The sequence below is a fragment of the Magallana gigas genome, chromosome 5, assembly GCF_963853765.1.
Source record: "Magallana gigas chromosome 5, xbMagGiga1.1, whole genome shotgun sequence".
Classification (NCBI taxonomy): Eukaryota; Metazoa; Mollusca; class Bivalvia; order Ostreida; family Ostreidae; genus Magallana; species Magallana gigas.
The window spans coordinates 8,004,066-8,016,733 of record NC_088857.1 but is presented as its reverse complement, the minus strand read 5'-3'; the positions used below and the strand labels follow the sequence as shown (position 1 = coordinate 8,016,733).

The 12,668-nt window shown below is 34.9% G+C and overlaps 1 protein-coding gene across 2 annotated transcripts; it reads right to left on the bottom strand.

Annotated features, from left to right (window-relative positions):
• Window positions 1-1,890: 1,890 nt before the first annotated feature.
• On the bottom strand, window positions 1,891-11,162 carry LOC105341790 (organic cation transporter protein). 2 transcript variants are annotated; one of them, XM_011448499.4, is made up of 11 exons: window positions 10,923-11,162; window positions 9,210-9,432; window positions 8,813-8,916; window positions 8,540-8,694; window positions 7,464-7,632; window positions 5,892-6,107; window positions 5,011-5,237; window positions 4,615-4,796; window positions 4,180-4,331; window positions 3,837-3,882; window positions 1,891-2,470 (listed from the first exon to the last, which is right to left on the bottom strand). In XM_011448499.4, the coding sequence occupies exons 1-11, from the start codon at window positions 11,063-11,065 to the stop codon at window positions 2,435-2,437; spliced, it is 1,653 nt and encodes a 550-aa protein (XP_011446801.3). In that variant the 5' UTR covers window positions 11,066-11,162; the 3' UTR covers window positions 1,891-2,434. The 2 variants fall into 2 exon arrangements, with proteins under 2 accessions (XP_011446801.3, XP_011446809.2); XM_011448507.4 differs by lacking the exon at window positions 3,837-3,882 and having other exon boundaries at window positions 1,913-2,470; window positions 10,923-11,159.
• Window positions 11,163-12,668: the final 1,506 nt, after the last annotated feature.

Below are 12,668 nucleotides of genomic sequence, written 5' to 3'. Positions count from 1 at the left end.
TGGAATCGAACCAGTGTACAAAATCATCACGAATTTAAACTACCGAGCTATCCAGAACTAACACGCTTCGGTGTTAATATAGACCTTTATAATAGAAATCAGTTTCCGAAACTTTTGTTTTTTTTATATCTCAATTTATTCCTTTTTAAAACAAAAGCTATCAAATATCTTAGACGTTTTAGAAGCAGGCCGATCCTGAAGGATGTCTAGGCCAAAAACCATGCAGAAATATACCATTTTACTGAGCAAATGCTGTTTTCGCCATCTGTGAAGATTAATAATAAAATTGCAAGAGCAATATGATAGGTTAAAAATGCAAATTCGAAAATTTTTGAAATATGTACGATAGAATATAACCAAATAAACTTTATTTTCAAAAGTATTTTTTTCCCGGGAAATCTGTCTCCCCTATAGGTCAATTGAATGGTTATTCGTTATAGGTCCTTTATTGTTGGATCTGCACGCAATTTCTTGGACAAAACATGAGACACTTATTTCCTTATAGATATATCATAAATACGATTTACGTATATCTCATCTACAGATAACTATGAATTATATTTTCAATCTGATCTTATCGTCTTATATGACATATATAGCTGAAAAAAAAACCTGATCTTTGATTTACAACGATTGATAAACAAGTTCTACAACTTATATTAATATCTCTCGTTGGCACGGATGTTAGCGCGATGGGTAATTGGTGTGGGAAGAAGCCGGAGTACTCGGAGAGAACCCAAGTGACCAAGCGGGCGACCGCCATACCCTATCACATACAATCACTGACGATCACGGGGATGCCCTAACTCGGGTCGCAGGGGTGAGAAGCGAGTGTTATGTTAACTACGCTACTTGGACACCTGTAGCTGTAAAAAAAAAAGAAAGATTGAACTCTTGGAAACGAGAAACCAAGTCAAAAGTTGTCGGGCATAGCGTACTGCCTTTTTCTAATTGGTGATTTTTAAATAATAATTCCAAAGTGCAAAGATAACGTATCTATTTCGGGAATAAATCTAAATTGACGTCAGGCTTAAAAATGTAAAAATGAAATGCAAATTTTAAAGTAGGTAAGTTTCCTGCAAATTATCATAATTTACGACAATCAATCATTTCTTTTATAAAGATGAAACATTGCCGAGTCGTATTCATGAGTAAAGAAACTTTCATAATTTTAATTGCACATTTTTACAGAGATTTTTCGTGCTTTGCTTAAATAATCAGTATTAAATATATTAATTTATACTTGAAAATAAGTTAAAATGGCACTTGGAATTGCTTGTTGATAAGTAATTTACACAGCCAAACTTCCAATAAAAGAATACAATAATCTATTTTTTTACGTTTTTTACACAGAACTTTTTATGCATAAAGAATCTGTATAAAACTCTGTTCAAGTGTATTCAATGCCTTGTTAACTCTATGAATCGGTAAGATTTAAAGCTTCCATGCCCCAAGCTTCCCATTGAATACATTTTTATTATCTAAGACTTCCTAAAGGTCTTGTAAATCCTTCATACAATGCTTTGAATGAAGTAGTTTAGTTATAATTTTAGATTACGTTGTTTGAAAAAAAAACATGTATGACATCGTTTACATTTCATCTTTATTTATCTACAGCCCTTCCCTACTTACAATCGCTGCTATTGGGTCTATTTATGAATGTGCTTTAAACGAATCAACACCTGCTCTATATTGCCTTTGCAGTATTTACTACTGATACTGAATAACAATGAATATTTTAAACAAATAATAACACAGGGCTGCTACCATAGTATTTTGTTATCCCCCTTCACCCCCTCCCTCCCCCCGCCAAAAAAATTGTTAAGCTATAAGTATTTCTTTGCTATTCATATATCTACAAAAACCCTATAACATTCGAAATATGATATGAAAAAAAAATTCAATAAATTTTGACAACTTATGGTGTTCAAAATATATGGCCTCTATCGGGAAGACGAGAATCATATTACAGATGAATGGAACGGACTAATCCTTTTATTCTTTTTCAAACAAATCAAGTGAACTCATCTAAAAGTACAATACGTCCTGGATTAACTGCCGATATTTTAAAATAATTAAAATGACAGATTACATGAAAATTTTAATGAAAGCATTCATAACCAGACTGCTGCATATTGTTGCATACTCCAAACTAGGTCAAGTGGGATTATTCGTTTTGTTTCGGATTATATGAAAATCCTGACACGGTGACGCCATGACAGTGCGTACCAGTTGACTGTAATAAAACCTTAATAACAACACAGCTCGCTATTTTAATTAAAACGTTTCAATCTTAATCCATGAAATTAGTAACAAAAGATGGCTTAGTTTTTGGTATATGACGTTAACATGTGTTTGTGTATCTCTCTTTACATAAAGTTCGCCATCTTGTCACTCTAGCTTTGACATCATGAGGAACGATTTATCTTCTCCGTTACAGTCTAGTGGTTTCGATTCGACTTCTTCCGCCCTATAAATCAAGAAAAAATATCTATCATTTTGAAGCACTCTCTACCACAGTGGCCCGTATATGTCTTATTGCTTAATTTTCTAGATAATCCTTTGTCGCCAATAAAGAAAATTATCAACTTAAAATCTTAATACAAGTAGGACCCCAGCCTCGCTTATATCAAGGAAGCGGATACTATTACATTACGTTCCTGTACAAGCTGGAATCTAGTGCATGTAATAACAAATATTAATTTTATACCAAATGAAGCAAAGCATAAATTGTAATATTGTTAGCGTGCATATTGCATTCAGTTTCAAAGAAATTCATGGATATCAACATTTATTGCACATTTTTTTCCACTGGAAGAACCGTGGTATATTGACTTGAACTGTTGGTGTTTGTGTGAACCAAGAACCAATAATGCGCTTAACGTTCTCCGATCCTCAGCAATGTTCGATAACTCTAAGTTATCAGGAATATTCATCGTGGTCAAAGTGGCAATAACTTCGTAAAATGCATGGGTACCATTCAACATTTTCTTCTTATTTCACTTCATGTATAACGTTTGAAAAATGAATAACATTTTTATGATAAAAAAAAGTACGTTGATGCTGAGGTTCGAAGCATCTTAAATCATAGTCTATTTGAATAATTATCAAATGTTCACACATTAAAGGACAGCAAGATACATTTAGTCGAGTTGTCAAAAACGTTTTAATGACCAATACAAGTCCTCTTTTGTGTCTATTGTGATATATTTCTCTGGCATGCTTGTCGTTCTAGTTACAGAATTAGCTTCTTGTAAACAGGTAACAAAGATTCAAAGAGGCAGAATCTGAAAAGACTTTACTTTTAAGATAAATTTAGTTCAATCGTTAGTGCGAATAAGGAGTCTAAGGTATTTACAAGAGGTATCATGGCGAATTCGGTCACCTGATAGATAGTTTAAAATTCTCTAAATTTTAAAACTTTAATGTAACACATGCATAAAACTCTAACTATGGTCACAGCTTTGACTATTTCAATATCTTTGAATCATTTGGGTATGGTATAAGAAAGAAAGAAAAAATTGGCAGTGATTCGCAATGTACATAAGATAATGAAAGTGTAATCAGTTAACGATTCATTTTGACCATGCGCGCTCAAACCGACCCTACAGCTCATGTGAGCTGAAAATTAAATCTAAAATTGAAATCTAAATTCAACGAATGTCGATAAATCTAATGATGCATGTTTGTGCAGCAATGGCCTTCTTCACGGTTATCTACACCTGGCATTGGTACACGTGCACTGACAGACAATAAACATGCAAGGAACCTGACCTGATGATTATAGATATTATAAAAGCAGGTTATTATCAAAAACGGTTCGGTGTTTTACTCACAGACATTACCTCTTCCTCTTTTGATTCATAATTTACTTCTTCCTCTCTTAATTCATAATTCAATAAATTGTATACCCTTATACATACATATTGTGATTCATATACACTAAAGACTGAATCTAAATTCTTTGTTTTGAATATTAATTACATATTTTTATCAAATTATTTTGTATTTAAAAAGCATGCAACTATCAACAAACTTTGATACATCATTCACAATGGAAATATACAATACAATAGTTATCAAAACTTGACCAAACCAACGAAAATTGACCCAGCAAGTCTACAAAGTAATGCACAGCTTAGCCAGTCAGTTTTGAGATTGATATAAAACACTACTCACTCATAAAACTTGATTCCGTCCTGAACACTCTCCGGTAACTTCCGGTGTTGACTCTCAGGCACGAGTAAAACAAGGAGTCCCGCCGTGGTCGAGACGAATCCGAATATCACTAGCGGGAGGGCGGTAGAGAAATCGCCATCAATCATTGCACCCTTGTAAAACAAACCAAGAACACCTGAGAACTATATTCGACCACAAAATAATAGCATATAATATCAGGCAAGTAGCAGCAGGGGGCCGGAAAGGGGGGTGGGTGGGCGCTCCCCTAAATTTAAAAGACATTAAAATAGAAGTTTTATGTAATATGAACTTCTCCTCTACCACGGATTAGGTTTCAGGATATTTTCGGGTCCAGATTTCGGGTAAGTCTGGCCTCCACTTTAAAAAACTCTGCTACTTGCCTGAGTTTAACATATTGTGAGACTTAATACATACAGATGCCGCAACATAGGGTGCGAGCATACTCCCCACCCTGCCGATACAAGAACCTCCCCCGAGAGCAGCGTTACGAAGGACTGTTGGGTACAACTCAAGAGTCATGACGTAGATCACAGAAAATGCCGCCGTGGATCCCACTTTTCCGAACAGTGAAAGAGTGGTTGTTAGCCAAGTAAAATCTGAAACGAGAGAGAAAAAAGATAGACAAAATTTTTGAGATCTAATAAATGTCCGTATTAAAACACTTACAATGATTATAAATTCCTTTTTATAGTTCTTTGCATAATTATATATCTCCTCCAAACAGAATAGAGAAGATGATCCGCAAAGTTGCAATTAATGATGATCATAAATTTCTTTTTATAGTTCTTTGCATGATTATATACTCCTTACCATCCCCTCCAAATAGAATAGAGAAGATGGTCAGCAAAGTTGCAATTCCTCCGAACACCATGACGATACACTGGAGGCGCTTCCTTCCGATCCTGTCCATGGTTAGGATCACAAACAAAATAGCGGGAAACTCCACGATTCCATTCAGGAAGAAGTTGAAGTAGAAGTTTCCACCGATATTCCCAGCATGCATTGTAACGCCAAAGTACATCAGCGCCACGGCTATCCTACCAATACATCCAGTGAATAGAATTATCCAACATTCAAGAGATAATACTAATTCATTCATATATTATTATAATACTTTCATGATAAATACTGAAATCTGATTGGTTCAGACGTAGTTTATAATCCATTCTATTATCCTCAGCTTTAGCAACACACTTGGCAACGGGTAGCACCACGAATTGTTACATACGCATAGATTATGCGCGTACGGTTCGCCGTAGAATTCACGTCATCAGTAAAATTTTCTTTAAAATTAAGATATTTAGTTTAATAAATCATCGCCTAATAAAGATGCAACGGAAGTGAAAAGCAGCAACTTTGCTTGTGAATTTTAATGAAATAAACAAAAGTATCGGAATAAAAGTAATTTCTTTGGCAAGAATATTACTACCTAAATGATCTATTAAGAGAACATTCTTGCAATGAGTTTCAGAGATTTTCACTCAAGTATTTTACACAGCGTCACATTTGTCAATCGTTTTTATCATCAAGTTACTCCTTATCAATGTCCATCTGTTTCTGAATGCCGTTCACGTCTTTCCATAGCATAACTATGTAATTCATGATGGATTGGATCTGATATACGTGTTACTGTGTTAATTAATTCCAAGCATCAGGACCTATTTCTGCACTATATGTAAACAAAAGCATACCAGTTGAAGAGTAATATCGTAGTACGGATGAACATCTCCTTCGTAGAGAACAAGTGCCATAGCTTCATCTGGGTCTGCTCCCGTTCCACCAGGGAAGGGTTGATCATTTTTTCCGGCAATTGCACTTTGTTGACCTTTCCCGCCTTTTGAATAATCTTTTCTGCCTCATCGTAGCGCCCCTTGCTCATCAACCAACGGGGCGACTCGGGAATCAACCTGTTCAAAAGTTTTCACCCACATGTTAAAAATCACACGAACTGATGAAATATTAGAGAGAAAATTAAGTCTATGATCATTTATAGTACTGTGATCATCTGAAAGAAAAAAGATATTGAAGTTTAGTCAACTGAAAAGAATTTATCTAGTTAGTGGGTTTACATACACTGTACATGTACAAAGACGGATTAGTTTCGGATGATCACACTCAATATTGGCAAGCCTGTATGTCGATGCTGTTAGTGTTTCTCCGATAAAATGACTCTTATTAATAATTTCATTTTTTTTCACAATGTCACACGTCGATGTCTGAATGATGTGCTAAGATAATGTCAGTGTGATCAATGGGTTCCTGTTTAAAAGTTCAGCTTTGCAATTATTCCGATAATTTTTTTAATTCCGAAAATTTTTAGCAGTAGTGTTATTGTATGTGTACTAATCATGATGTTAAAAAAAATTAGATTACTGAAAATATTCGGATTCAGCAATAATGAATATAGTCTGAAATAAAGTGAAAAATATAAATGCATGATTAACAAAGTCAAGACAATTGTTGTATGGATATACTGATGATGTAAAACGTTCAAAACACAACCAAACCAGAGCTAGAGAACACACCGGAAGTCGTCACGCACCAGTTTCCTGGTCTCTAGGTTTACCCTCTCCCTCGTCTTAGTGTGGTGAACATCAGTGATTTTATTTATTATCAGAAACAAATATCACGCTTCTCCTGAATACACCTGGGTAAGGAAAGAAATAAGATTTCTTAAATAAATTTTATTTAAAGTGTGAAAGAATATAAAAAAAATAGTAATAACATTTTGATGAATACACCTAAATTAAAAACGTATCCATTAATTGAATTATCCAAACTGAAATAAAGCACAATACAATTGAATGCAAGAGAACCTGTTTTATAGTGCAACGTATCTATGCACACATACATTGGTGTAGTGTTTGCGAACGCGCATACCACAAACAGGTAAACAATTTGTAATTCGTGACAAAATATCGAAACCAAAAGCTAAAACAAAAAATCAAATAAATTGTTGAGATATAAACGGTTAAGGTGAAAAAAAAAACACGAGAGAACACCAATGGTTACATTCCCTCAGCGGAAAAGAGTGGGTTAAAAGGACTAAGAAATAGAGCAGAGATCAGATTAAATACTTAACATTATTAATTCTAAAAAAAAATTCGTTAAAATCAATTTGTATTAAAACAAAAAACCACAGAAAGGATTAAAACCATGGTTATTAATCATCAGTGGATAAACTGGCATATCGCAACAACTTGTTACTTACGCTTGCTTTTTTTTTTACTCAAATGAATATGGAGGTATATAAAGGACTTTACCAGTAGTAGGCAATGTAGAATACGAGTGGAACAGCGATGGCCAGGTCAATCCATTGCCAATGCTTGAGGACATAAGCGGCCCCGGACTGGTAGAGCAGACCAAGTGTGAAGAAGCCGTGGATCAGTGTGCCACAGAGAACTCGTTTGTTGGGACCCACCAGTTCCAGAGCTTCAAAATTCACACAGAGTAGTACACGATTTTATTTCCAAGCAATTCATGCACATTTTAAATAAATTATACAAGAAATACATGTGTATAGTATTTTTGTTTCGTAAATTTATTCAATATTGATAATTATATTTCGTTATACATGTATGTTAAATTTCGACAAAAAAAGTGTTACATTTAATGGGTTGTTATGAATGCCTAAAAACAATTTTATTTGCAATTAAAATGGAAATAAGAACCACAGAAACTAATTCATAATGAGAGTAGAGAAGTCAATTATTAAATTTAAAGGTCGAGTTTCTTTAGTTCGTTTTAGGTTCACATTAGATATTTAAAGTCAGGTTAAGACCCGTATGCACAAGTAGTACCACTTGCTTTTCTTTTTATGGTAGTTACTAAGTGCAACAATAACTTTAATTTTATGACCATATTAATGCTGCCTTTATCCCGTCATCTTTGTTATGTCATGTTGACAGGGCAGAGAGAACACATGTATACTACTTTAAAAGGGTCACTAAGAGTTTACGTGATTCATATATTAATAGCTAGCGTTTGAAAACCGCTTCAGCGTGAAAAATTAGCATTATCGTCAATCGGATTTAATTTGCATGTGGTTGTATATAGTTTAAGAGCATTGTGTAATTGGTGAGCTTTGCTTTCGTGTTTTTCTGTGGCAATGCACCATCTGCTGTTGTAAATCTTCATATCATGCCTTCCCCTCTAAGGATGTGACAGATTATTTGTATAGCCATTTTATTACTACCGAAACACACACACGTGAGGATCGATTGTAACACAATATCGGTCCGTATGGATTCGTGTGTAACGATGAGTCATTCATATCTCTTTATTGATAGAACTTGCTGCTTGTAAACTGTGTTTACAGACAGACACACGCGCTACTCACACATAACGTTGCACACCATGAAGGCTCCATGTTGGGCAGCAGCAACAATGAACTCCAAGATGATGAAGCTAATGGTGTCTGGAGCCCAGCTGAGCGCGAAACCAGACACATTCCAGAGCAGGACGGCAGCCATTAAAGTTTTACGTCTGCCAATGCTGAGGAAAAGAGAGAAACCAGAAGGCATGATCAAGGGAGTTGCTATCTTTTAGTTATAAGTCAAATCAATAGTTTTTGCTGTGAGAATTAGATTAAAAATGGATGTGTGTGACGTACAAGTCGGCGATGAGTCCGAAGCCGATATCCCCGACCAATACACCGATGTAAAAGATGAGTTTGATGTGGGAGGTCCATGATGCATCATCACAAACCAAGTCCTCCTACAGAATAAAATCAACAACAACTAAATTAAGACATGAAAAACAGGATTCTCCTTACCACATGCAATTATAATTTGTCTGCGTATTTCGCTTTTCTTTGAAAGAAATTGATTGCGTGATATAAAGCCTTTAGCCACTTAAAAATTCCCCCCAAAACCACCAAAAATAAAATCCCGTAGATATTTCGGCATAAATACCTCATGTAACAATGATTGATGCTGTCGTTTATAATGTATTGCTGATCAAGTTGCAAGTTAATGAGGATTTGCAAATGTATGCTGCTGTATATTAACCTTTGTAGTGAACGTTTCACGCACGATGCTGCGGTCATACACCCACTGGGTGCACTTGATCCGCTCCATCGTTCCCGTCTGGTTTGACTCCCGGTAGTAGTGACATTTCTCGTACGGCTGTCGCCTGTCCTTCGGGTTAAGGGGAATCGTCTGGTTCACGAGAGCCTCGTGGTAGGGCGACTGGATCGCGTATGTATCATTGTCATAACCTGGGATCTTGCACCTGGCGTTAATTAATGAGGAAACATATGATCATACCTTCAATGAATGTACACAGAGGCATAGTGCTGTTCATGTATGCTAGTGGCATATACGGTTTATTTACGCACCCTTTAGATAAAGAGACATTACTTCTCCCTATTCCACCTATTATTTTAGTCATGTTGTATATTTCATTTGATAAAATGAAATATATCAGAAAGGACACTATCATCGAGATCAAGGATTTCTTTTTGCGCTTTGGATTTGAAATAGTTAAAGAGCTTATTTTCGACCAATCAATGGAATGTGTGTGACCTTTACAAAAACTTATCAATTCACAAGTACAGGAACATTTTATTTAGACATTTTTAACTGTCAATGCCAGTGCCGTAAACAATGTCGCAAGTACAATGTCATGACCCATTTGAAACAAAATAAACCACTCCAAGATTATAAATACTATTGTATTTACTTGCTGTGACTTTGGGCGGCTAATAAATGGGTTCAGAAAGGGCCTGGGATTGATCATAAAGAATGTAACAGCTTATTTAATATCCATTATTAATTTTTATGTTAAAATATCATTTTCGTCTTCAAAAGAAAATTATATTCAAAGCCAAACGATTTTATTCAAATAATGAATAAGTACTCGATTTTTTTTATCTCCTCGAACTTATTTAGACTTGAACAATAAATCACTCTTAATATAATTCTGCTGAATTAATCATTTTTGTATATGGCGATTTATATACGTCATACGATGACCTGGCGGCGGCTTGTTGGTTGGTAGGTGGTCATGTGGTCAGCTAAATATATTCACATTGAGCCTCAGAACACACCAAGCTTTTTATCCATATAAATAATAAGAACCTAAGAACTTAAGACTGTGAAGAACATTAGAATAAATTCATGCGTTCCGTTCCCTGCACTGTATAAAGTTAGTTCACCTAAAGAAAGGATAATTAAATGTCTTGCGCTTGTGATTAGCCCTATCTGTTAACCGACTCGCACATACACATTGAAGAAATTAATCAGATAATTAAGTCATTCTGTTGATTTGACATCAAACAATGACCAGTTCCAAAGATTGGTGGGGACATTTATCTAGTGATATCTTTTCTGTAGAAGAATTCATTGTGCTGCAGAACTAGGTTTTATCCTGCCATGGGCCAACTTCAGGATGTTATGATCAAAAGAGTAAACCAATATTTACTTAGGAATTACCAGGTCAAGTTCACAATGCACATATGCATGCATAGGTTTTGGTTCAACATTTAAAGGTCCACAAAACAAAACAGATCTCAAACGAATAAAAAAAGATAATACACTGGACCGTTTAAATTTTTTTTTAGTATGGAAAAAAAATTCCAGTAAGTTTACTATTATCAAATTCATTCATTTTCCGTAAAACTACCGAAATACAATTTCAAAAAACTTTAATTGACTTGTTGGTTTTATCAAAATCGATTCTTTATATATTTCTCTTTATCTTATCATACAAAACACTCTTACCTGTGGTTTGGAGTTTCTAAAATAATGACGAGATTTAACATGTAACAGCCAACACTAATTGCCGGGATACACAATAGGAAATACAGCCGCTTCTGGTAAGGACCGAATTCTCCCAACTTAAGTAAAACATCATCGAACTTCATAGCGATGCCTCTCCTGTACACACACTAATGCACAAAGCCAGCTCCTGTTTAACTTTTATTCCGATCCGATAGCTACAGAAGCTCACGAGTGCCACAATTTTTCTCTCTCCCAATAACGCCCATCGAGCGAACGTAGCTAGGCGGAGTCAGTCAGTCACGTGTTAACACAGACCCCCCTCCCCCGCAGAGAGAGAGAGAGAGAGAGAGAGAGAGAGAGAGAGAGAGAGAGAGAGAGAGAGAGAGAGAGAGAGAGAAATAATACACAACTTTTTTCCATATAACTCCCTGTATCAGCCAGAGACACCAATATCAGCTAGAAGTCTTATATGGGTGCCTCGGTTTGATGCAGAGTGTAATATGGTAACAAAATACAATTCTAAAAAAACCCCACGTCTATAATTCATAATATTAATAGTGTTTATCAAGATAATATAAGATGTGATACTATAATCCTTTTTATTCGTTTACTAATATATTTGACAAAATTTATGATTTAACAAATAACTATTAATCTGTCAAACTGATACACATCGCTGTTTCTAAGGATAAGTAAAATGATTTATTATGAGCTGAATTTAAAGTGATTACGTTGCACGCACCATGCATAATTTGTTCCTTAGTCCTTAGACAGAGTTGCCTTAAACAAACGTAATAACATTGGAAAGTATATATTACTTAGAGTGTACTTCTATCATGTAAGATTAGACGGATTTAAATAAACTCTATACTTTTTAACTAATGACACATGGAATTTATATAAACGCTATACTAAATTTTTAACTAGTGCCACATGGAATTCAATACATTTTCATCCAATACTATCGTAACTTGATCACGAGACTTCGTATTAAGTTAAAAAAAATTTCACATTTTTGCATAATTACTCGATATTTGAAAATACCCCGGATTTTAAACCTTGTTCATTTAAAAGTATGAACAATTTTCCAGATTTTTCAATTAAAAAGCCCCTTAATCACGTTTAAATACACGGCTCAAAAATGTGATGTCTACGGGGATTGTGTATTGTAATAGACCCGGATGATATCGTTGAAAAATTGTGCGAGATGGTTTAAGTGACAACCGAATGGAGAAAAGATGTCAACATTCAAGATATAAGTTTTCGTTCCTGTAATTTTTCCGAGTGAAATATGATAATAAGTTAATGAACTTATCTTGAATAGTTTCCCTTTTATCTATTTCAATTTCACTTCTTACACATTCCAAGAAATACCTTTCCAATAACAAAGGGAATGACGCTTTTGACTAATAAAGTTGCGAAAGAAGAAGCAAATGTAATAATGAAAATTGCCATGTTTTTTAAAAAAAAAGAATTACTTCTACTACAAATAACACTTACACTTTCTAACAAGACACCTCAAATAAAAAAACAACAACAACAACACCCCCCCCCCCAAACAAACAAACACCCCCCCCAACCCCCCCCCCCCCCAAAAAAAAAAACCAAAAAAAACAAAAAAAACAAAAACCAAGTCACTGACATGCACAAATTAAGCAATGATAAATCCCTCATGCAACAAATTGCGCGAGGAGATTAGAATATCCAAGACTAGACAGGAACTCGACAATACCATACACTTGCAAA

Excerpts from the sequence above, each read along its gene's own strand:
- LOC105341790 (XM_011448499.4), bottom strand. The coding sequence starts at position 11,065 with ATGAAGTTCGATGATGTTTTACTTAAGTTGGGAGAATTCGGTCCTTAC. Across the intron at positions 8,917-9,209 it reads GTGAAACGTTCACTACAAAG|GAGGACTTGGTTTGTGATGA; the intron begins GTTAATATACAG and ends TTTATTCTGTAG. Across the intron at positions 2,471-3,836 it reads AAGAGGAAGAGGTAATGTCT|GGCGGAAGAAGTCGAATCGA; the intron begins GTGAGTAAAACA and ends CTTGATTTATAG.